Source organism: Rhipicephalus sanguineus, chromosome 3 (assembly GCF_013339695.2).
Source record: "Rhipicephalus sanguineus isolate Rsan-2018 chromosome 3, BIME_Rsan_1.4, whole genome shotgun sequence".
Taxonomy (NCBI): Eukaryota; Metazoa; Arthropoda; class Arachnida; order Ixodida; family Ixodidae; genus Rhipicephalus; species Rhipicephalus sanguineus.
In genome coordinates, this window is record NC_051178.1 from 9742545 (window position 1) to 9768435 (window position 25891).

Here is a 25891-nt window from a genome sequence, read left to right on the forward strand (position 1 = left end):
AAGAGAGGCCTTCATCCTGATCCAGATATTGACCTGCATGGTCAACATCTCTCCGTGAAGACGGAGCACAAATTCTTAGGCCTAATTCTGGATAGTAAGCTTACGTTCGTATCACACATTAAATATTTAAAAAACAAATGCATAAAAACAATGAATGTTCTAAAAGTGTTGTCATGCACTACTTGGGGTAGTGACAAGAAGTGTCTGTTGAACTTGTATAAGAGCCTCATACGCACTCGCCTAGACTACGGGGCAATAATCTATCAATCTGCGACGCCAAGTGCCCTAAAGATGCTTGACCCTGTCCACCATCTAGGCATTCGACTATCTACGGGCGCCTTTCGAACTAGCCCCGTAGAAAGCCTCTACGCCGAATCGAACGAGTGGTCGCTCCACCTACAGAGATGCTACTTATCATTTGTATATCTTCTGAAGGTGAACGCCAACAAGGAACACCCCTCACACTCCACAATCAATGATTTGTCCAGCTCTGCCCTTTTCGACAACCGTCCTTCGATGACACAGCCCTACTCGCTTCGCGTGAGGGGCCTAGCTGTAGAAACGGGTGTGCCACTTCTCGAACACTCTCTAATGGCTCCCGCTCCACATCTCCCGCCGTGGCAGTGGCAGCTTATAGATTGTGATATTTCTTTCATGGAAGTTACCAAGCACGCGCCACTTGCACATATCCGTACACACTTCCTCGAACTCCAGCACAAGTACACTTGTCCAGAATTCTTTACAGACGCCTCAAAGTCCAATACTTCTGTGTCGTACGCAGCGGTTGGTCCATCCTTTTCTGATTCCGGTATTCTGCACCCAAACTCAAGTATCTTCACAGCGGAAGCTTATGCGATACTTGCGGCTGTTAAGCACATAAAACAATCAAAACTACAAAATGCAGTTATTTACACGGATTCCCTAAGCGTGGTGAAAGCTTTAAAAAGTCTGAAAAAACACAAAAACCCTGTCCTTGTCTCGCTATACTCTCTTTTATGCGCTATATACACACTCGAACAACATGTTGTAGTGTGCTGGGTGCCAGGGCACCGCGAGATTCCAGGCAACGTGTTGGCGGATCACCTAGCAGTATCCGCCCAAGAAAACAGTTCCAATACACTCGTAGCTATTCCCCCACTAGATTTAAAACCCTTCCTCAAAAGAAAGCTCATGGCCTTTTGGCAGAGCACATGGGATACGCAGACAAGAAATAAGCTACACGTTGTCAAACCGCATCTGGGTAATTGGCCGCCGGTATCGAAGTCACGCTACACAGAAGTTACACTTTGCAGACTGAGGATAGGCCACACACATAGTACACATTCATATCTTTTGTCTGGAGGCGATCCACCTCTGCGTGATCACTGTGGCGATCACTAACTGTACTCCACACCCTACTGCAATGCACGGAACTGGACGCTCTCAGAAAAAAGCATTTTTCATCAATATACCTGCAGTTCCCACTTCATCCCGGTATGTTCATTGGCAGAGAACCACTTTTTAAATATCAGTCTCTTTTCGAATTCCTAAAAGATGTCCATAACTTCAATGTTATTTTTCCAGGCGCTCCGTAGCGCGGCCTCATGATTGAGGCTGCTGCTGCGGTAACTCTATCAAAAGAAGCACCTGCCTCCCGGCCTTTGGGCGCACTGCCATAATTTTATACTGTATACACATCTTTTACGCTTCTTTAAAGCACGTGATTTTAGGCCTCTATACAGCCACAATACACCCGGTCATCATAATCATTGGTCATCGCTAACACCACATAACAGACATGGCGCTCTTTGGCCACCCATGGCCCTTGCGCCATAAAACCCCACTAATCATCATTAGGATTAGCAGCTAACTCCTGTAGCATGCAAACTGCAGATCAATGGCTGATCACACACCTAGGATGGGCCTCATGTGTGACGAAAGACGGCCGGCACGTTTCCTCTCTGCTAGATAAGTGTTCGTCGGCTGCCCTCCCACGCTTTCACTCGCACATACAACATGCATGGTGATGTTGATTTAGACTTGAAAAGCGCGCACTGTATACGGACACTGTCAGTGTGCTTCCACAGCTATCCATATAGAGTACAGCCCCTGCAGGGGCGTCTACGCAAGCAGGCGTTTAGTGTGTAGCGACACCACAGGCCCGAGCTAATGGGGGGTTTCGACCCCTGCCACACCTAGTCGTGCATGGCTTTGCCGTGTCCGGGGAAAAGGTGATCCTGGGGGTTGAGCCGATGCCGGGTGATTAGACCTTTAAGGCCCCCTGGCTGAGGCAATACACCCCTTTGGCCCCAGCTTCACGTAGACTGCACCTCTGGGCTGAACCACCCAGGGGAAACCAGCAGTCGCCTTTTCTTGTCTCTTTCTCTCCCCACATCTTCGTCTTTCTCTCTTACTTTTGATCTTTCCTGTCTTCTTCTCACTTCTTTTACTTCCACGTTTCTTGGCGGCAAGGGTTAACCTTGTGCAAATAGCCAACCTTGGCCTAGGAGCATTAGGCTATAGCCACGATGTGCAGCTGGCGTGTGCAAGTCATCTAAACTCGTACCGCCCCCTTGTTGGACTCCATGGGGAGTGGCTGCCATCGTTGCCGAAAAAACTACTTGTGTTATGCATAGAGCATTTCCACTTCTCCCTGATCGTGCCGCTTAAAGCGTGTACACACTGAAGTGGCCTTTCACTTTGTTCCTCAGCACAGAGAATCCTTCCCTAGATAGATAAGACTATGTCCCTAAGTACATAGTCTTAAATCTGAAAAACCAGTCCGAGCTATTTCTCCATTTCTTGTGGCCAAATCCCCGACTGATTCCATTGGACCAGGATACAAAGCAACTAAGATGGCAATTGGTGACCTCCTCCTTGAGGTTCGTGACAAGCTGCAACATGACAAACTTGCTGCATTCAAAGCATTCGGCGACACCCCTATCACAGTGACTCCACACCGCTCTTTGAATACTGTCCGTGGCGTAGTCTCAGAAATTGACTTCATTAACCTTACCGAGGCAGAACTATTGGAGGGTTGGCAAGAGCAAAATGTCATTGAAGTCCAAAGAATCAAAATCAGAAGAGAAAACAATGAAATCCCAACAAAACACTTGATAGTCACATTTGCCTCCAGCACATTACCACAGTTTCTTGAAAGTGGTTATACCAAAACCCATGTCAGGCCATACATCCTAAACCCCCGTAGATGTTTCAAGTGCCAGAAATAGCCATGGCTCGCAGACCTGTCGGGGTCAACTAACTTGCGCTAAATGTCGAGACAAGGATCACTCTTCTGAAAACTGCACTGGCAAAATCCACTGCATTAACTGTGAAGTTGCGACCACCCTGCGTATTCTCGATCATGCAGCACTTGGTGAAAGGAAAAACAAATCATGTTAAAAGTAAAAAAAAACATCTCCTATCGGGAAGCTAGGAAAAGGTTTTTCAGGGCAGATCCTATGCTGATGCGGCACGTCAGGGGGAAGCGCCGCAGCGGCCCTCGACATTTAGCCAGCCCCCGCAGTGGCGGCAGTCAAGACTACGCCACCCACCCAGCAAATGATTCCGGCAACTCCAGGGTCTCAGTGAAGTCTGAAACGCGAAATTTCAGCTTGGTCGTGCGGGCATCCAGTGCCTCCCGCAAGGCAATGGACACAGCTCCAGTGCCCCTAGCGCCTACAGAGAGACGCGGCTCTCTGGAACTAAAGAAAAACAAAAAATTGTAGGCCCGGGCAAGGGCCCTTGAACATCATCCACATTCCTCGATCACACACGGAACTCCTATTCATTCTACCAACATGGCCGCCATGATAATGTACTGGAACATTAGAGGACTAGTGCACAATCTCGACGCTTTAACAGAGCTACTACTATCTGAATACGAGCCAAAGGTGTTCTGCCTGCAGGAAACATTTAAATCCCACGCACACAAACTTCCTAAAGTGATACGCCATTTTCCGAAAGAACTGTGACGGCGCGAACGTGTTGTCTGGTGGTGTGGCAATAATAGTAGATAGGTCTGTTGCTTGCCAACATCTAGCCCTACGGACGCCCCTCGAGGCAGTATCAATAAGAGCAATTCTTTGCTACAAGCTGGTCACCGTTTGCTCCATATACATGCCTCCTCATTACAAAATTGATAAAACAGTATTCTCTAATCTTCTTGACCAGCTCCCAGAGCCTTTCATCATTGTCGGTGACTTTAATGCCCACAGCAGTCTGTGGGGAGACTCGAGGTGCGATGCAAGGGGTAGATTTATTGAAAACTTTCTTTTAAACCCGGTGTACGCCTTTTTGAGTCAGAAGCAACCCACTTATTACAAGTGTTCACACAACTCTTACTCTTCCACTGACTTGGCCATTGGCTCTGCCAGTCTCTTTCCGTACTTAGACTGGAAGGGACCACGTTCCCATAGCCTTGAATCTCATAAAGCAAGAAAAATGTACTCACTCTGCACCGCGATGGAAACTGGCTTTGGCTGATTGGCAGCGCCTCCTCTATTTTTCAGTGCCTGGGCAAACGCTCTCCTCAGGCCGTCGAGTGCGCGCTCCACGTCCGCTCGCCGCTGCCGCGTGGTGGCGCTGTGCAAGTAGACAATGGGAAGCTGGCGCTGAACGGCCGCTCGTATCACGAAGCTCACGAATTCGTGTTTGCATCCGAGTTTAATTGCATTTGTGCTTCTTGGAGGCTTTCACGGGTACAGGGGGATGGAAAGAAACGCGAACTTAGCGGCATGCTGTTTTCATCACGCTCTAATCGTGGTGGCAATAAAAAGATGCTAGATGGTATTTTATTGTGTCATGGATGACGTCTTTTCATCAATCATCCAGGCTATAACCACTTGAAGATAAATGCGAAACAGCAAAGAATGCAGATGCCGCATGTTCGTGTGCTTCCATTCCCGCTGTACGTATTCCGCAGGCAGTCCGTCAGGCCGTGCTGCCGGTTCAATACTTGCGCTCGAGTTTGATGGTATTCGCGTTCTATTTTCTATTTCAGGCTATTGCAACTGCCCCAATGCCTTAGTATGTCATACTGTTGTGTTCCACTCTGCAAATGGAACTGAAAGAGATCACGATTGTCTTCTTTTTTATTTCCCTATATTAATAAAGAAAAAAAGTCTCACAGGATCACTTATGTATTCATCTAAGACGACTGAAAGGTGAAAGCCATCTTCTTTTTCTTCCAGTCACTGTATTGAACATTCCCTGCCTCCCTCTGAGATATTTCTGCGCCTAACGTGGTTTTCTTAAAGCGTCAAGGATCGGAGGCAGTGCAAGCTTTCTGCGCATCAGTGGAGGCATGCACTGCCTCCGTGATTGGCCCATTTTGACCTAGCTAAGATGTAATATGACGACGTCACATTATGTGAAGTCACGATGACGTCACAAAATTTTACGATCTGATACGTCATATGATGACGTCATCACGTAATTATTTTTTGCATCACTCGTGCTGACGCCGCCGACGGTCAATTTTCGCGTTTGATGAGGCATCTACGGCTTTTGCCTTATTACACTGTTCGGCTGGTGTTCCATGAAATTCCAGCTGCCGCTAGTTTTCGGTAGAGGTGGCTTGCAGTAATTAGGCGGGATAATTGGTCTCCTAACACATCTTCAAGCTACACTAGAATATGCAGCCGTTGTTTACGTCGCGAAGATTTCATAGAATATAAGAAGCGGCGGCTTAAGGATGCAGTAGCGCCACTCTATGCAGACTACCCTTCACGTTTGCCACCCAGGGTAACAATTGAACCAAGCCTGGCAAGTATCCCTAAACGTGGCGTGTTGCGTCCGAACAGTCAACGAATGCATGTAGTATCAGTCGCAACACTGCCTCGCGATCGCCATCATGTGCATGCAGCGCTGACATTAGGTCCCGAAGCTGAAGAATCGGAGCCCATGGACACCACATGCGCTACCGGCGAAACAACCGACAATCATTATGTACAGTGTCACAATAAATGAGTGCAAAAGGCTGGGCAGGTTGCCCCATGAGACAAAAGCGTCCAGGTTGACAGCCATTCGGCCTCTACATTGCTCACTACCGAAAAGGGCAAATAGAAGATAAAAGAAAGAGAGCTGAGGAGCCAGAGACAGTCAAACCTCGTTACAACGAACACCACATTAACGAGCATTTCAGATTAACGAACTTTTAAGAAATCTCGTGCTGACTGCTTATAGTTTCAATGTAAAAATATTTCACTACTACGAACTTCAGAATAACGAACATTTCAGAATAACGATCATTATTTAATTCCTGTGTCATCTTAACAACACCTCAGTACTATGAACTTATATCCCGAAATGCGAGGATTCTTAGATTTCAGTTTATCGGTCATGGCAGTCTGAGCTGTAAGCTAGCAGACGACGCAGCGCGAAGAGTGTACGCCCTCCCGTAAAAACCTGAGATGCCGTGGAAGGAGAAGAATGCGGGCGGAGAACTCTTTTTTTAAAATTTTTTTCCCCTCCGTTGCGGAGGCGACGACGCATCAGGTTTTGTAAGCGGAGTGCCGAGGAACATGGGCTCTGAAAGCCTGAGACAGTGCGGGAGAAGAAAAAAAAAAGTATAAATAGTCACCGCTTTCTTTTTTTTCCTGCATCACGTTTTACTTGCTTGCTTTATCAGTTGTTCGCGTGTTGTCACCTGTATCAGTCTATTGGAAGTGCGTCCCGGCGTTCGTGTTGCCCTGAGCTCAACAACTCCTCCTACGGCGAAGAAGCGGAAGCAGTTTTCTTTGAGTGAGAAAGTAGACATTCTTCGTGAAATAGAAGACGGGAAGAAACAAGCCGTCGTGGCTAAAGAACGTGGAGTGGCGCGGTTGACGATCGCCACGATTCTCAAAGATGAAGGATTGCAGCGATGACATGGACGACGATGTCACGGTAGCACCCGAAGATTGCGACGAGTCCGTGTCGGCCACGGATGCGTTGGACTACTTGAGGAAACTCCGCATATTCATAGAAAAAAGCGGCACAGCGACCGAAGCGGCGCATAAAAATGCGGACGGTCTAGAATCGTTTGTGACGCAGAGTTTGTGCTGCACCCGTCAAAATACGATCACGGACTATTTCAAATAAACGTGCCTTGTCTGACGTTCACATGTGCATTGTGAGAAACGAGTTCAAAAACGTACCGTTGCAAAGGTAGGACGTTTGCGTTACTGAAATTCTATTGTTATGGTAAATTTTTGGGCTTTCACTATAACGACCTTTCAGAATAACGAACATTTTTCCGCGGTCCCCTGAAGTTCGTTATATTGAGATTTCACTGTACTGAGGTTACAACAATCCGTCGACAAAAACAAAGACGAGCTCAAGCAACTGACAAGAGGCCTCATTTTTCACACCTATCACATATTGGCTCAAGTTGAAAGTCGGCACTACAACTTTAGACTTGAACAACAGCGTCTGTTCACACACATCGGCCAGCATTGCAGGAAGCGCGCGGCATATGCAGCTGAATTTTGTTTGCTTTTCGTACCACCACGATTTAACTGGTTTAAGCTCTGAAATGGTGGAAACACTTGGCATAATTCTTCATTTTCTGGCACCAACTGTTGCTTTCTCTCGGTGGCAACAAATGTAATTCTCAAAAGCTTTAGCAAGAGAACGGGTGATCACGTATATCCCTGGAAGCAGTCTAGTGACTTGAAAGAATGTGTGCTTGGGCGTGTTGGTAATTCATGTTTCACTTTTGAGCGCATGAAAGGACAGGGACGAAAACGACGCGGACACAGCGCTGACTTCCAACATATGTTTTATTTTCTACAGTGGTACATATATATATACAAAATCTTGTAAAGAAAAAATCTTGATCTTGTAAAGAAAAAAATTCCGGTATCGGGTTGTTTGACTGCTTATCACGCATATTTATTTGTGGTTTTACACGAAGCCTTCCTGTACAATGTGCCTGCGTGCTTTCCGTTGTATATATATATGTACCACTGTAGAAAATAAAACATATGTTGGAAGTCAGCGCTGTGTCCGCGTTGTTTTCGTCCCTGTCCTTTCGTGCGCTCAAAAGTGGAACAAGTCTAGTGACATTTCGTGCTATTTAGCGCATGAACTCCGGGCTTGAGTATAGTGTGCTACACCAGCAGGCGGTAGCACGCATCGGGGAACTTTTAAGCGCAGAAGCTTTCAGTATTAGCTCCTGGCAAATGCTGCTTTCAAAAATCCGCCTTCAGACAGTCAAAAACTGACTATCACTCAAGTGAATGTTACAGTGACGAAATAATCTTCCGCGCGTCACTTGCATGTGCTCTCTGGTATGCGCCTAGCAGACGACGCGCGAGCATCTCGATCAAATAGCCGCGAACGACACACGCCTTTGAAATGGGCTGGGTGCCCAGAACGACAAGCGCTTCATGATTCCTGTTTACAAGTTTTCATTATACTTTAACCAGCGCGCAGGGCTGGGCAAAGATACTTTGAAATTGTATCGCGATACGATACAAGATACTGAGGTAGGAAGTATTGGAGATACAGATACAAGATACTGCCGCAAAAATTGTATCCGATATGATACTTGGCAATTGTATCTTAAGATACTTCGATACATTCTCAAATTTGTTATTATAGATCCATGTAATGTAGCAGCAAACGCCTATGCATGAAAATGTATGCTTCAAAATTTCTTAACCGAGACCTATTTTGTTTCATTTCAATGAAATGTCTGTTATTATCTCAAAATATTTGCCCTTCATGCTCAAAGTACGTTAGCTTCCTTCCAAAATAACTTATTGGGGTTTGTTTTAGCTTCTTCACAGGACAACTCTTCATACACTTCGCTGACAGCGGTACTTGCTTGTCATTTTTGCAATTGATGGGAATCGCTGCACAGCTTGCTGACCAGCTAGGGTTGCCATGTAATCACAATAACTTCAATAAGAATCCTTCGCACGACGGCGCAAATACCGGTGTGGACTTTTATCTTGTCGGCAAAAGACCGTTTGCACAATACCGTATATCCGGACAGGTGTACAGGAGCAACAACACTCATAGCGACATTTTTTTCCTTTGGGGGGGGGGGGGGGCGCATGGTGTATACTAGGGGTTTGAGACCTTTCGCTAGCGGCCCGGCCCGCACACATGACCGTTTTCGTACCGTTTCTTTTTATTTTCTAAATAAGTATGTTCGTGAGCTGCACAGCCATGACTGGTCTCAAGCATTCCTTTCGTGAGGAACATTTGGTCACCGTGAGCTGAAATATAACCGTGGAACAAAAACTACATTTCAGAATCCGGGTCCAGATATCAGTCATTCTGCACGTCGGTATCGATGTTTCTCAAATTCTGACTCCAAATACTCTTCAGAAATGACCTATATATGAGATATGAGAAGGCTTCCTTTCAAACGTCATTTTGTTCAAAGTCTCTCCCACCATCTTCACTGACCTGGCCTTTGCAACTAAATTTTGCGACTGCGGCCCGCTGGCTCTAAGCTCAGTTTGAGACCCCTGGTGTACACATAGATGACGTAAAACTGCAATGAATTTTCATATTCTACTTATGTGCTGGCGTAAAGGAATCTTTGTTGATATACTCACTAACGTGCAATCTAAATAGCAATTTTTCTTCAACGAGAGAACATGTGCAAAACGGAAACGTCTCAGACGTATTGTATAGTTCCACAAAGCGTCGCAGGACACCGCCGCTATTCGCGCTATTGCCGCGTATAGCTCCCATTACGTGGCGATTAGTAATGCGAAAAACATTTAAGGCCTAAAACAGGAAAACAAATATAAGTGAAATAGAGAGATGGCTCTGTATCAAACATTTACATTGAATGAGTACAGAAAGACAATACAGACGGCGCCCTTGATGCATTTCTGCATAAGCAACACTTTTCATAGAAAAAGAGTACGATACCACGTGGCGCTTTGGGTTCCTGAGACCTGTCAGCAATATGAATTCATGGTAACATGTTAAGTGTTATAGAAAGGTACTTGTACTTTCTGTGTCAAAATGAGGAACACTCTGTTGCTCTTACTTACCCAGGAAACGGGCAGGGAGGAGTTCTTAGTTGCACACTCTTCTTCATAAAGATGAACCCCCTGTCTACCACCAGCCGCTATGTTGATGATGTCCAGATAGGCTTTAAATCATGCAATCTTACAATCTGCAAGTGCCAAATCCAGCTTTCCCTGAACAAAGTGTCCAAATGGACAGATGAAAATGGCTTTAAACTGAATCCCCAGAGAAGCTCATGCGTACTCTTTACCTAAAAGAGAGGGTTTGCCCCAAATCCCGATATAAAACTCGGTGGGCAGCAACTTGGGACGTGTACAGATCAGAAGATTCTAAGATGACATTTACACCACACATAAAACCCCATGTTCATCAAACAATGAACATTCTTAAAGTCCTCGCACACCTCTCATGGGGCAGTGACAGAACATGCCTGCTAAACTTGTACAGGAGCCTCATACAATCGCGCTTGGACTCTGGTGCGATAACCCATCTGCCGCACCAAATGTTCTTAAGATGCTGGACCCTGTTCATCACCTTTATATTCGACTCGCCAACGGAGCCCTTCGAACAAGCCGTATAGAAAGTCTCTACGTAGAATCGAATAAGTGGGCACTCCATCTACAGAGGGCATATTGCAACTTCACATACTTCTCGAAAGTTAACGCAAACTTCAAACACCCTAGCCATGCCGTCATCAATGATACCAGAAGTGCCATGCTTTTTCGTAACTGACTGAGAGTGAGGGAGCCCTTCCCAATTGCGGGTGAGGAAACTAAGGGGAGAATTCGACATTCCGCTTCTTGCATACAACCTCATGGCCCCAGTAAAGCTTCCGCCGCCTTGGCAGTGGCAGATTGTTAGTCGACTCATCATTCATTAAAGTCACCAACCACGCCCCCAATGTGCATATTAAAATGCACTTTCAGGAAATCAGGGTCAAATACTCTTGTTTGGAATTCTATACAGATGCGTCCAAGTCGTATACCAGTGTCTCCTACGCAGCTATTGGTCCGGCGTTTACCGAAAGCAACGTTCTGCATCCGAAAACGAGTATTTTTACAGCAGAGGCATATGCAATTACAGCTGCTGTGCAACAAATCAAAAGAACAAAGCTACATAAAGCCATGATATTTACTGACTCCTTAAGCGTTGTGAAGTCCCTAACATCTTTCTGCAAACGTAAAAATCCAGTTTTAAACAATCTGTACATAGTATTGTGTGCAGCACACACATCTAACCAGGATGTCATTATATGTTGAGTGCCAGGTTTGGGGTGCTGCCTGAGTGATTACCTGGTGATTAGTAACAGTAATAGAATTTAGGGAAGCCTAAACAAGGAAAACAAATATATCCAAGTAACGGATCACCAGAGACATTGAGGGCAGCATTCTTGCTGACAAAACCGCTCGATCTACGGCAAAAAGGACCTGTGGCCATGCTTTGGCTATTTGCGTCACGGATTTAAGGTCAGCTATCCGTAGAAATATAAGAAAACAATGGCAACACCTGTGGGATGCTGAACTATGTAACAAGCTACATCTAGTAAAACCGCAGTTAGGGCCGCCACCACTACTGACATAATTAAGGCGAACGGACGTGTTGTCCTGCAGACTAAGGATCAGGGCTGGCCGAAGATACTTTGAAATTATATCGCGATACGATACAAGATACTCAGGCTAGAAGTATTTGAGATACAGATACAAGATACAACACTGATTGTATCCTATACGATACATTCCAATTGTGTCTTAAGATACTTCGATACATTTGTAAATTTGTTGTTATATATCTGTATGATGTAGCACTAAATACCTATGCACGAAAATGTTCGCTTGAAAATGTATTAACTGTGACCATTGTTTCATTTGAGTGAATGTGTGTTAGTATCTCAAAAGGTGTATGAGTTCCATTTTGAAACAACTTATTGGCGTTGCTTTAGCTGCTTAACATGACAGCACTTTATACTCTTCGATGATAGCGGTTTTTGCTTGTCGCTTATGTAATTGATGGGAGTTGCTGCGCTTGCTTGCCGACCAGCTAGCGGGCTGCGATGTAATCATAAGAACTTCAATAAGAAGCCTCCGCACTATAGTGCAAATACGACTCTACCTTGCCCGTAAACATATTACGGTTTTTGCAGTAACGGATCACCGGTCAGGTGTACGTCACCAAGATGAACATGTGCCGCCCAGAAACGATTCTGACTTATTGTACAGTGGCGCAAAGCACCGCAGGACACTACCACTATTCAGACTAACGCCACTTATAGCTCCGACTACTTGGTGATTAGTAACAGTAATAGAATTTAGGGAAGCCTAAATAAGGAAAACAAGTATATCTATGTAAAATAGAAAAGTGGTTGCATATGAAGCGCAGCGATTAAGCATAGAAACATGATACAGGCAGCACCCCAAGGAGCTAATAATGATTGTTGCATTTGACGTCCCAAAGCCATAAATAGGATTATGAGAAATGCTGTAATGGAGGGCTCTGGAAATTTGTGACCACCTGGGGTTCTAAAACCTTAATATAAGAACACGGGCCTCTAGCATTTTCCCTCTATTGGAATGCAGATGCCGCGACCTTCGGGTCAGCAGTCAAGCACCATAACCACTAGACCACCGCGGCGGGTAACCCCTAATAGCTATGCAAATTAAATTTAGAGCCTATAAAAATAGCGTAGAACGGCTCGTTGGGACACTCAGGAGAAAAACGGAGCATTTGGTATAACAGTTTCTTTCGAATACCTTTGCTAACATATTTAAAAATGGCTCCTAATAATTTGTCTTATTAGAATGGAAACTGAATTTTGTGATTTTACTTATTAGTAAGCAGAATTTTTGTTACTGTATACGCCAGGCGTGCCCGGTTTATTATATATTTGCTCTTAACATCGCCTTTACATAACAGTAAATTCAAGTGGACTATAAGTATGTGAACTGTAGCAGAAATGACGCAGACATTTAAAAGCAAGACTAAATCCAGGGAGCTTACCTTGGCAGTACAATAAAGGCATGTTGCAGTAAGCAGACCAGAAAAAAACAATGTAGAATCAATCGTATGTAATGTATGAGATGGAAAAGAAGGACAGCTCAGAAGGAATTTCTGCTAACAACCAAATTGTGATTTTAAAAACTCTTTGAATAAAAGAAAAAGACGTCAAGATAGCGGTTGTTATGCTTGTTCTGTTAGATCCAGCATCGGTGCCAGTGGTGCTATAGCTATTAGAATATTATTTGCATACAAGTTAATCTTAGTGCTTGTAAGTCAAACTTACACTTGCGAGATCCTAAAAATCGCCGATGTGTGAAAGCCACTAGATGCAAAGCAGTTCCCCGAACTTGCATTCTTCGGACTTTGTAACGAAGCACAACGCAAAAGAAACTTTGATAATGACACTATAGCGGCCTCAGAATGTGTGCGAAAGACGCCGCGTGCATTGGAGTACACGGCACAGGACAGTTGCTAAGTGTCAAGTGTCGCGGCACTTACACAACTAAAAAGAAAAAGCAATAAAACGAAAGGTCGGCTGTGCGTACGTTCGCTCGCTTGTCTATCGAGATGACGCGAGCGCCACCACGTGACTGCTCCACCAATGGGGACGCTCGCAGCTCATCGCCTATCCTCGCTGGAAAACTCTGGTGGAAAGATCATGGCCTTTAGTTTTATTCTGGGGACTTAGTGGCAGTGGTATCAGCTTGAGAAGCGGCGTTCAGCCAACATTTATTGTTTCGCACGGTGGTGGTGTGATCGCAGTATCGTATCTTAAGATACACGATACATTCCTCAATGTATCAGAAATACAGAGACTGATACACGTCTTGCGAGACATATCGCGATGCAGAAACAAGATACCCAAACACATTCTAAGATAGTATCTAAGATACATGTATCTTCGATACTGCCCAGCACTGCTAAGGATAGGGCACACATTCAGTACACACAACTATTTGTTGACTGGTAGTGAACCGCCTGTATGCAACAGATGTGGGGACAGGCTTTCCGTTCTCCACGTGCTTGTGAAGTGTCCCGAATCTGAGCATGAGAGAAAAAAGCACTTTCCCTTAGTTTACACCCAGCATATCTCATTACACCCAGCAATGTTTCTCGGCACTGAACCACTTTTCAGCATTGCATCTGTTCTCAACTTTTTAAGAGAGACTTTTACATTGCAGATCATTGGCCCAAGACACTCGTAACACGGCCTCCCCTGGGAGACTGATGTTTCGAGATCACAACACAAGCACACGCCTCTTAATAATAATAATATCTGGAGTTTAACATCCCAAGACTATGATATGATTATGAGAGACACTGTAGTGGAGGGCTCCGGAAATTTCGACCACCTGGGGTTCTTTAACGTGCACCTAAATCTAAGTACACGTGCCTCAAACATTTTCGCCTCCACTGAAAATGCAGTCGCCGCGGCCGGGATTCCATCCCGCGACCTTCGGGTCAGCAGTCAAGTGCCATAACCACTTGACTGCTCAAACATTGCAGACGCCATGTTTGAGCATTCGGCTTCGCAAGTGCGAGGCAGCGGCGTGTGCTGTTGCGATCATCATCCTCATCTTTCCACCAGTGCAGGACACATTTTGTAGGCATTTGATGAGGAAGGTGAAACTCCTTGTGCTTGATATGAGGCTTTATACACTGAGAACAGAGAGTGCAATCCAGTCAGCTTCTCCGATTACTCGAATAACAAGTGCCCATTACCAACATGCTGCACTGACCTCGACAGTGAGATCGCTGCAAAAACGACAGACTCGGCCACCAACGTTGAAGACGGCAATGATGAGCCTGCCCGAGCACCCCCTTTGGCAGAAGTGATCGATGCACTGAGTGCTGTGCACAGTTTCTTTGAATACAGTGGCATCGAGGCTGAGATTCTGCACCTGGTTGACTTGCTTGAAAACATGACATTTAAGTTCAATAAAGTACCGAAAGCGTCAGTCTCACATATAGGAATTCTTTTCAAAGTAGGTGGACATATGACAGCAAAGCTGCGCCACATGTGTCACCTTTCCTGGCTGATTTTTTGGACTTAATAGACAATTTGATCGTGCTAGTTGGTAATGATCCAACATTTCGGTAGTGCAAAACTTTACGAAGACTCGCAGAAATGACAAGCCAGAATTGCTTACTTCCACTGAAAGTTAATTGCGAGATGCACATACATGCATAGGTGCAAAGAAAAAAACAATCAACAACAAACAGACCCACGTGCCAAGCCAACCATTGCTCAACCATTTGTATGAATGGCCCCATTGAGATAGCGTAGAAGCATGCAGTCTATTTCCCCTCACACAAAAAGAACTTCTCTATCTCAGACATTGCTAGGATACAGGCCGTCATGACAAGTGCCGACATGGGTGGATGTACTAGAACTTTCCCATGTGACTTGCATCTGACAGTGTCCTTTGTGAACCTTTTGTGTTCTAGACCATTGTCACATCGGTGCACTACCCAACGTTCCTGGACCATGCCATGCGAGTGTTCCTGCGCATTCTCCAGGAGGGCAAGCCACAGTTCATTGCTGAGCACAACATGCAGGTGAGTGTTGCCTTCCCCAGGCGGTGTCTAAAACCATGCATGCAAGCAAATCGTGGCTTGTCCAACGATTTTATGATAATTTTGTCAGGTTTACATGCATTTCAATGTTTGCAAGTATTTATAGTTGGCTGCTAACTTTCCTCAGCCCCTGATTACCACAGTGTAATGCTACTAAGAAGTGCTAAAAAGAAAGGCATTGTTCCCACTAATACCGTATTTACACGATTGTAGGTCAACCCATTTTACCTAAACTTGAAATCCGAAGTTCTCGACGGCTTGGCCTCAGTTCCGGAACCGCAAAGGCGAGGTGACCGTCGGCGCGAGAGAGCGTCGCTCGCACTGACACATCCTCCGGTTGTGGGCAACACTCACGAGGGCTCCAGCTTGAAGGCAGCTGCGCAGGTCACAGGCATGTCTATTGCCCAAGATGTCTCGACCGCATTCCTGACCAGCGGCGAAGACGATGTGCAGGGGACAGCCAACCGCGGGTTACGTCAATCTCGCTGCGTACATTCAAAACACTCTCGACAGAACGGTGCAGCAGGACAAAGGGAAGGGAGCCACGGGCGCAGCGCCCACGTAGTACGATGTTCACTACGGCTAGCAATGATATCGGCGGTGACAGACGACAAATTTAAGTGAACCAATGTTGCTTTTCTTAATTTGTGCAAACGCAAGCTAAATTAAACGAGGGAAGCAGAGTGCAACACCTCATCGCCACGATCCAACGGGCTGTGTCCCCCGCGCGACAGGCGGCTCCGCAGAGCCTTAGGCCTAACGAGTCGCTCTAACGAGTCGCTCGACAACAACCGGCATCCAAAACGAGCACCCCGCACAGGCGCAGAGGAGGCAGCCACGAGGAGACATCAGCTCTGTGAGGTGGCCCTACGCGCTCGCTGCACACAGCAGCCTACCGAGCGATCGGCGCCCACCGTCCCGGACGATGTCACGACGCCTCGCCGTCGAGCCGCAATACCAGCAGCAACGACACCCGTGGCCCCTGGCCACCCGGCTACACAAGCCACGACTCCCAGAGTCAAAGAGACAGAAGAAACTATTTACAGAAACCCGGACCACCTACGAGGCTTCCGTACTCGCTCGCTTTGGGCTTGCCTACAATCCACGTACTCTGTGCCTCGCTCTCCCATGATGCGGACCACATGGCTCGTACCGAAAACTCGTACCGAGGGAGACAAGCCGTGGTATCGTCCCCCACGGCACCCACCGCCCCGCGGGAGCCGCCCGCCACGCCAGCCGCCAAATCCCAAGAGACTTCCTTTTTCCCGCCCGGCGGCCGTGGCGGCCGTCGGTGGCGTGGCCGTCGCTCACGCGCAAACCCCAACGCTTGCGAGCCCAGCGCCACTGCCTCCGACGGCCTGTCCGCGAGGCGCGCGTGCGCCATGAGGCGCAGACAACTTTACAGGGGCTGATAGCACTCCCACATCTTTTACCAAGCCGTTGTTCACCCTCAGGAGTGCTGCTGTTGATTGGGAGAGTGGCTCTTCCATCATTGATTGACACTCCCATAAGAGCTGCATGCGCGCCATTTTTGAAGTGTCTATCGTTGATAGAAGTGCCGCTGTTCTAATCAGCAACTGAACTCCTGACTGCGAACGCCAGCGATTTGTCCGGTGGGCATTGATGGTTGATGGAAGAGCTTCTCGTTTTGACGTGGGCTGATTATTATTTTTGGTGGCCGTGTTTGGCAAGCGGGTGGGAACTAAAATCTGCCCTGGCCACTCCAGCCCTTCATTTTCTCCCTTTCCTATGTCCCCCATGCAAGCTGCACGCGCTTCAGGTGCTGCCACCCACTGGAGCCGCCGACGTAAGTTTCGTAATATACCGTGCGGAAGCGAGTATGGGCTGATAAGCTGTGTCGATTCACCGGCGTCTGGGCAGTTCTGTGTGCCAAGTTATGCTTGATCATCATGCTTCATCGTCAAGAGTGCATTGGGCTAAAAACTTTCGGCGCTCGTTCACAGCTGTGTTCAAGAGGGCTGCCACTGCTATTCTTTGTGTAAAAAAAAAAAGAAGCAAACAACTGTGACGAGAATGGTGCGGCAGTGGCAACTGCAGTGACCACACTTTCACACGTGGCGCCAAGTGCCGGGGGTATCGCAGGCTGAATTCTGGATGCTTTCTGGAACTTGCGGTGCATGTGAATGAACTACGCGATCGGTTTCGTCTGGTGACACTGGAAGTTGTCACACAAAGAAACACGTCTTCACTTCGGAAAAGGGAATGCTGAAGGATGCGCTTCACAACCGTTGGTCCTGGGCATCGCCTTCGGGCCTGGGCGTCGACGTTGAGGGCCAGCTTGACGATTACCAGTGAGCACATGTAGTCAGTCTGGTGACAACTTAAAATAAGCTTTAGATACGGAATGCCCTCGTGCGTTTAAAAAAAAAGTTTTTTGATGTGCGATTTTCAGGGGTTGACCTACATTTGATTCGGCTTACAATCGTGTAAAGACGGTATCTTTGGTGTCATCTTCTGGCATGGTACTATGCCTTTACTTCGCATAATAACCAGTATAGGACTGAATGGGGCCTATATGTTAATTTTATTATGTTGGTAGTGTAATGGACAGTTGCCCCTTCTGTACCCTCCCTCACTGATCTATTTAAAAAATGGAGCTTGACAGCTTTGTGTTGCATCGTTGACCTTGCATAAAATTCACTGAATAAGCGTTGATAAGAATCTGGTCACCCTGCGTATTCAACGAAAATCAACAAATGGATTGGTTGCAACGTAGTCCACAGAATTATGGGTCTCATTGTGTCTTGCAGCAACTGCACACAATCTACTCCAGGAGATAATCCACTGCATGAATGGGTGCCGTTTGTTTGCAGCGCAGTCCACAAAATAATGGGTCTCGTTCAGTCTTGGGCAGTAACTAGTTACTAGTAACGCGTTACCGGTAACTAGTTACTTTTTTCAGTGACTTGTAACTGTAACTAGTTACTTTTAATTTAGAGGAACTTGTAACTGTAACACTGTTACTTTTTTACACAGTAACTGTAACGGGAACTACCGTTACAGTTACTTCTGTTTTTATAAAAAATTATCCAACAGGAGCACTCGTTAAAGGCCGACGTTAAATGCTTTCCTTTTTTTCAAACTACCTTCTTTACCATATCCTCTCCGCCATATAACTTCCCACAATAGGGCTCCTCTCGCAGTTTAGGAGAGGAGGTCGCTAAGAGGATTATCTTCCCTGCAGAAGGTCAGAGGTTGGTCGGAGGAGGTCTTTAAGGCCAAGTTTATTTGTAAACTACATATCTTAAATCAATCATGTTGCAGCCGAACAGCTTGCTTAGTTCACGTCCTTTTTATTCAGCATATATATATATATATATATATATATATATATATATATATATATATATATATTGTCACTTGAGCTTCTGGCTCTGTTCTTGGTGTGCCGGTGGAGAATTAGGACGTCTATTTCACAGTCTTCTTCATGCGTGGCTCCGAGCTAATCGTGTTTGACAGGCGGCTAGAAAGCAGCAGCACGCGAAATGGCTGAGAGCCAGCAATACGAATTAGCGAAGCAATTTTTTAAAGCCTCTCTGGAACTGATTGTAAAAGGTTTACTCCAGCTTAACACAACTATTATTAACAAAATGACCTGAACGTTACTCCTCCTATGCAGGCGGCATCCTCAGGTTCCAGGAGACCCCCCCCCCCTTGCCCGACCTTCGTCCACGAGCTAGCGTAGTCCCATAGTTTAGGTCAAAGCTATGCGCTGTTGTCCAGCAGTGTTCAACAAGCCCCGTCTTAGAGTGCGGTGCATGGATTGCATTAGCAACATGCCGTTTTTCCTGCCTGTTTCAGCGATGTAAGTCGCGTCGCAATCACCGCAGTATACTTGCAGATGACCCCGCTCTGATCGTCCGCAGGTGTGTGGGCTTTGGGTTTCGCGAACACATGTTCCAAGGTATGACGGGGCTTGAAAATGGTTTTTACGCCCAGCAGATGCAAAGCTCTCCGAATGGGGCTTGATACACCTTAAACATATGGAATAGACGCAATGGACGTCGTCTTCACTCATGATGCACTCCCCGTTCTTCTTCGCATGCATTTCTGAGTATCATTAATAAACGTCCTACGATACTGCCGTCGTTCCAGTGCATCAACCATGTTTTCCAGTTCTAGTTCCAGTTCTACCAAAACATTTTCTTGGGCGTCCAGGATATCCTAGGATGTTTATTCAGGCGACAAAACGGGGCAACGATTGCTTCTGTTAGGCTCCCTTTTAAGTATCATTCGCCTGGAGTTTTACCACGTGCAATTCTGACTACCCACATGCCTTCGTACGTTTTTAATAAATTCTATCATTTGTTTTGTGATTTATAAGTTATTTGTTACAGTAACGAAAAAGTAACAACGTTACTTTTTCACAGTAACTGTAACTGTAACAAGTTACTTTCGGAAACTGTAACAGAGTTACTTTTTTGGCTTAGGTAACTGTAACTGTAACACTTACTTTTTACTGGTAACATGCCCATGACTGGTCTCGTTGTGTCTTGCAGCAACTGGCAAGCTAATCCTGGAGATAATCCACTGCATGAATGTGGCTAAATGTTACTTATGCTGTTCGTTTGCAACGCAGTCCACAAAATTATGTGTCTCGTTGCGTCTTGCAGCAACTGCGCAAGCTAATCCTGGAGATAATCCACCGCATTCCGACCAATGACCATTTGCGTCCCTATGTCAAGCAAATCCTCCAGCTCATGTTTGAGCTGCTCAAGGTGAGTGTCTCTTTGCCATGGTTGCATTATTGCATGATGCACGACTGCAGGCTTTTATGATCATTTTTAGAATTTACAGCTTCTCCACGATGGCCACACAAATGTTAAAGGGGCTTTGACATAAAATTTCAAGCTTGAGATGTGCCCTTCATTTGATGGCTCAGAATGCATAGGTCTCCTTTGAATGGCATCTGTCACCTCGAAGTTATTTTATCTCGAGGACAAACAGTGCACAAAAGCTCAACGGAGCACCCTGCGACATTGATATTACTGTGATGTGTTCAGTGCGCCGCCCATGCCATCCTGAGTGACGATGCGTTAGTAGCAGTGACGTCGACAAGAGTAACACTGGCCTACAGGAATCTCTTGGGAACCGTGAAAAGCTAAATAAGCAGGCATACAAAAAGCCCATATCGCTGGTCTTAAGCAAAGGCCTACTTCTATGAACTACAATTCTTTTGCATTCACATTCTTTAAAAATTTTTGATAAGTGTGATGGTTTTTCGTTTATTTTTCCAAATGTTCTAGATGAACCTAGTTTCCAGAAGCTTTTTTCAATTACTTCATATGTGTCTTACAAAGACTAGATAGCTCATGTGGTATGTTGATAGGTTCATATTTGGCGATAATCTGTTAAAAAAAAAAAAGACTTTCTCCAGAGGCTGTTTCAGTGTTATGTGTACTCTAAGCCAATTGAAATATGTACTTGGCCCCCCAAGTTGCCACAATTTTGTTTTTTCAAGCTCCTAGGACGACATATTAAATGCTATTAATTGCTCCAAATCAAGGTTCTTCTGCTCCAAAATTGAAATTTTGCTGCTTCAAAAACTGCTCCCAATTCAGTTTTAAGCTGTCTCACCCCTGATAGTATGAATATGGTCTGTTGTCGAGTAGCCTGTACGAAATCCTGCTTTGGAACAGAACATGTACGCCAAACTTACCAACAACTTCTTTAACCCTTTGTGGGAGCCCCGCTATGGTGGTCTAGTGGTTATGGCACTCGACTGCTCACCCGAAGGTTGCGGGATCGAATTCAGGCCACGGCGGTTGCATTTTCGATGGAGGCTAAAATGTTTAAGGCATGTGTACTTAGATTTAGGTGCATGTTAAAGAACCTCAGGCGGTCGAAATTTCCGGAGTCCACCACTATGGCGTCTCTCATAATCATATCGTGGTTTTGGGACCCTTTGTGGGACAGTGGGACCCATATGTCCCACCTTGTTTTTTCTCCATGTTCAATTTTTTAGATCAAAACCACTGAATAGATTGCTTTCAGACATGTAGTGCCACCGCCTGGGTGTTATGGAAAGCAGTTTTGGTAGCTGTTTTTATGGTATTCGCAGGCTGGTAGCACTACTCGTGTTCTAAACGAACCATTGCGCTTGTGCATGGTGTATCCATTTTTAAGCAGACTTTGGCGCACTCTCCACCTGATTCAGCTTGAGCGGCAAACTTTAAAAGTTTATTTCATACTCACGAGTTCCTCAATCTGCTATTATAGTGGTTTTCTTGGTTCCTACCCATACTGTTTCCTAAAAAATTTGTGCAATGCAAAGTTGACAACCTTTCAGGGATATATTTCCAAAAGCGTAGCCAGTCTAACGTGTGCAGCCGATTGCAGTATCCAATTTTCATTCTGCATCACGCAGGGAAGCTTCCTCCACGGACAAGAATTATACTGTTGCAGGCATGCCCAGAACCCACATCTGCTGCTAGAGTGCTCTTAGTGAGTGGATGTACATTGGATATTTAGCTGACCTTTTGTGATAGAGAGTACCGTATAGACTCGTGTAAGGGCTGCACTTTTTTTTCGAAATTTTTGCTTGGTGCGGCCCTTACACTAATCAGGCTGATGACAGCTCACCAAAGGTCTGTACTGTTTCCGCGACAGTAGCAGAGTGTAAGAGAGTCGCAAATGACATTCCAGGAATGTTTTTATTACGATTCCATTTCGCTATCGCTGTCCTCGTTCTCGGAAGAGCTCGCCTCGGCGTCGGCGTCCTCCCAGAGACGTTCATCCTCAGCGCCGCTCATGCACTTTGAAATTCCAGTCACCTTGAAGCTTTTCGCGACTGTTTCAAATGACACGGCACGCCACGCACTCAAAATCCACGCACACACTTGTTGTAGGGATGCCCGCTTCAGCCGTTCTGTAGGGGTCTTCTCATGATGGCCTCCAGCCATCCATTCCGAGTAGCATCGGCGAAATGCCGATTTAAACGGACGATTAATGCAGACGTCGAGCGGCTGCAGCACACTCGTCAGTCCTCCAGGAATAACGGCCAAGTCCGTACGAGTTGTGGCGAGTCGGTTCTTGACGTGGTCCGTCAAGTGGCCCCTGAAACTGTCCAGAACAAGGAGGGCTTTCCGTTGTAACAGGCCTCCAGGTCTGTTTGCCCAGACGGTCTTTATCCAATCTACGACGAGTTCCTCGGACATCCAACCCTTTTCCTGGGCACGTACGATGATTCCCTGAGGGAACTTCTTTTTAGGGAGAGTCTTTCGCTTGAATACGACGTACGGCGGAAGTTTTCTGCTGTCTGCCGGGATGCACAGCATCACAGTGCATCTTTGACGTTCTGCGCCGGTCGTGCGCACAGACACACTTTTCGCATCTTTTAAATCCACTGTGGTGCTTTCTGGTGCATCGAACCACACAGGAGTCAGGTCCGCATTCCCAATTTGGGAGAGGTCGTACTCATGCTCCCTCCTGAGACCATTTACAAAGCGATGGAACTTAATCACATGGCTTTCGTACTCGCTTGGAAGCCTTTGACAAAGTGTTGTTCGGCGGCGGATGGAGAGCTGGTTACGGTTCATAAACCGCGTAGCCCACCCCCGACTTGCCTTGAATTGTGCCTGGGGTATTTCCATGTGGCGAGCGATGGCCAGGGCTTTCATGCGGATCATGTCAGTTGAGACAGCGTAGCCGCCCCTTCGAGTGTCGATGACATATTTGACAAGTTCGCCTTTGAGTTCCGGGTACTTGCACTTCTTTCCGCGAAATGCCTTTCGGCTCCTGTTGGTAGTGGCGAGGGCATCTTTCTGTTTCATCCAGTAACGCACGCGCTTCTCATCGACGTCAAATTTGCGTCCAGCTTCTCGCTTGCTGTGCTCCTCGGCATATTCAATCACTTCCAGTTTAAAGGCTGCAGTGAAAGATCTCAAGTGCCGGCCCATCGTCCCTCACCTGCGATGGCTTAAACAGGGCACCGACACCGACAGTGACACCGACAACACCGATCTGAAGAAACACTGCCAAGCTACCCACACGATGCCAACGATGCACCACACAAAGCAATAATGGCGCCGTCGAGGTGGGCGGAAGCGGAAAAGCTGGCAGCGCCATTTAGCTGCAATTTAACTAACTACACTTTTCTGGCGGGACTTCTTGAGTTTTTTTTTCAAAATTCCCCCTCCAAAGTAGGGGTGCGGCCCTTACACGAGTACATACGGTAGGTGTTTTTAGGATCTATCCTTTGGTACTTGTAAGGCAGCAGCAAGTTCGCATGAAAAAATAAAAGTACTTTTTTTTTCTGAAACGACCGTCTTTCAGTGGTCAGTGGGACACATATGTCCCATTTTTTTTCTCGAAAATCCTTAACAATAGAGAGCTCAAATTTTGTACATATTATAAGAAGCTGATAGAAACGACAGTGCCGCCCCTGAATAGGTGGCATACGTTATTCACAACATTATGTCTCATAAAGGGTTAATCTGTGTAAAACCTCATGGACATAAGGTATAACGGCTGTGCTTGCACGAGGCCCTTGCCAAGTTCACCAAAGGTCTCTGAAACAGACATGAGCAAGGACCAGGTATAACCAGTATGCCTGAGCCATTGAAACTGGCGCTCGAAGCAACCAGCTACTTGGTGGCCGCATGAGTGGGTGAGAAATGCTTTTAGGCAAGAGAGTGCAATACCCCTCTTTACAAGTTTAGAGCACGCAGACGTGAAGCGTAGGATAGCTTTCTTTGAGCAAGGTTTATATTGCCAGCACATACGGTCAGTGTGAAAAGAAAGCTCTAGGTCTAAAAAATTTTATTATCGGAGGGATTTTCAACCATTTGAATTAGTGCTTTCATTTCATGGTTTAATCGGCAAAACCGGCCGATGCTTGAACGACTGGCTAAGAGAGCATGCGTATTCGCTTAACGGATCTGTGTCGTGTCACTTAGCTGAGCACTGCAAAGCATGTGGCTGTCAATCCTTCATCAGTGCCCCGTTTTTGAATTGTACAGAGAGCAAAGAGCACGTGAGATAAGCGAAGCTTACCATATTCATACACACAGAAATGCTTGCGTTATTGTGCCGTTGATTTCTCATATTGGAATGCGTGCCGTCTAACATGCAAGTTTCTTGGCGATATCTCCACCATGGGCTGTGCCTACTCAAACTGGCATGTTATACAGTCGCCGACCGTTTATTCGCACTCGGCACGAACCGCTGACAAGTCGAAATAATCGGGAGTATTAAAAAAGGATTCACCACAAAAAGCACCTTTATTGGCCCAGCGGCCAGAAAAAAACTTGTCAATGCATGTCTGTACACCGGCAAAAACTGTCAACTGTAACACAGCTTGTTAAACCATTCACGACTTTTCAAAAGCGATAGATAATGAACAACAGGTTGATGCAGTATGCCTTGACTTCTCAAAAGCCTTTGATAGGGTTCCCCATAACGAGTTAATTATAAAACTGAAACAGCTTGGAATTAATAGCAATATTGTGGAATGGATAAAGTCATATCTGTCACATAGGACACAGTACGTGTTCATAAACGGTCCGATCGTTTAACAGTTACTTCTATATTACGTCTATATTAATGATATTTGTTCGGATATGAGTGACAACGTTACTGTGCGGCTATTCACCGACAACTGTTTAATTTATCGGGAAATATCTACCCACAGTGATAAAAAAATGCCAGGGACGCACTGGCATCTATTGAAAAATGGTGTGCAACTTGCAAAATGCAGCTAATTAAAAAAAAAACTGTTGTTTTACGCGTCACAAACAAGGTTAAGCACGTCCTAAATTTTGATTATGAATTAATTACCACTGTACTAGCTACCGTTAACAAATGTAAATGCTTAGGAGTGACAATATGTAAAGACCTCAACTGGACTCAATATATCAATAATATTTGTTCTACCGCTGAAAAGAAGCTACGGTTCTTACGTGGCTCCAGCACCAGTACGGATCCAGCACCAGTAAAGTTAACGGCATATATAACAATAGCAAGGCCTACACCAGAATATGCAAGCATCATATGGGATCCTTATCAGGAAGTATTAATCAATAAAATTGAGCGAGTGCAAAGAAGGGCGGCAAGATTTATTCTTTCAAGGTACTCCTGAACTGATTCTGTGACAGATGCTCAGTGATTCCACTCCTGCGCCAACTGCGCCAAAGTGTGCCAAATTGTATTTACTGCGCCAGATAATATCGACAGAAATTGCACCAAACTGTGCAGAGTCTCGGGTTTGGGGTCGTCTATCATCGGCAATGGCACCGCCAGCTCGTCAAAACATGTGCAGGGCTTGGGGCCGCCAAGGTCGCAACCACCGACCAAGAATTATTCCGCTGAATAAATGGCGCTTGCGTGCAGGTTCTGATGTATC

General features: G+C 45.9%; 1 protein-coding gene across 1 annotated transcript in view; it reads left to right on the top strand.

The window, feature by feature from the left end:
• The window catches only part of LOC119384790 (transformation/transcription domain-associated protein-like), a 946434-nt gene that overhangs the window by 25663 nt on the left and 894880 nt on the right, over positions 1–25891 (top strand). The window contains 2 exon segments of the mRNA XM_049413130.1: positions 15400–15510; positions 20163–20267. Coding sequence (XP_049269087.1) covers positions 15400–15510; positions 20163–20267 — 216 coding nt within the window.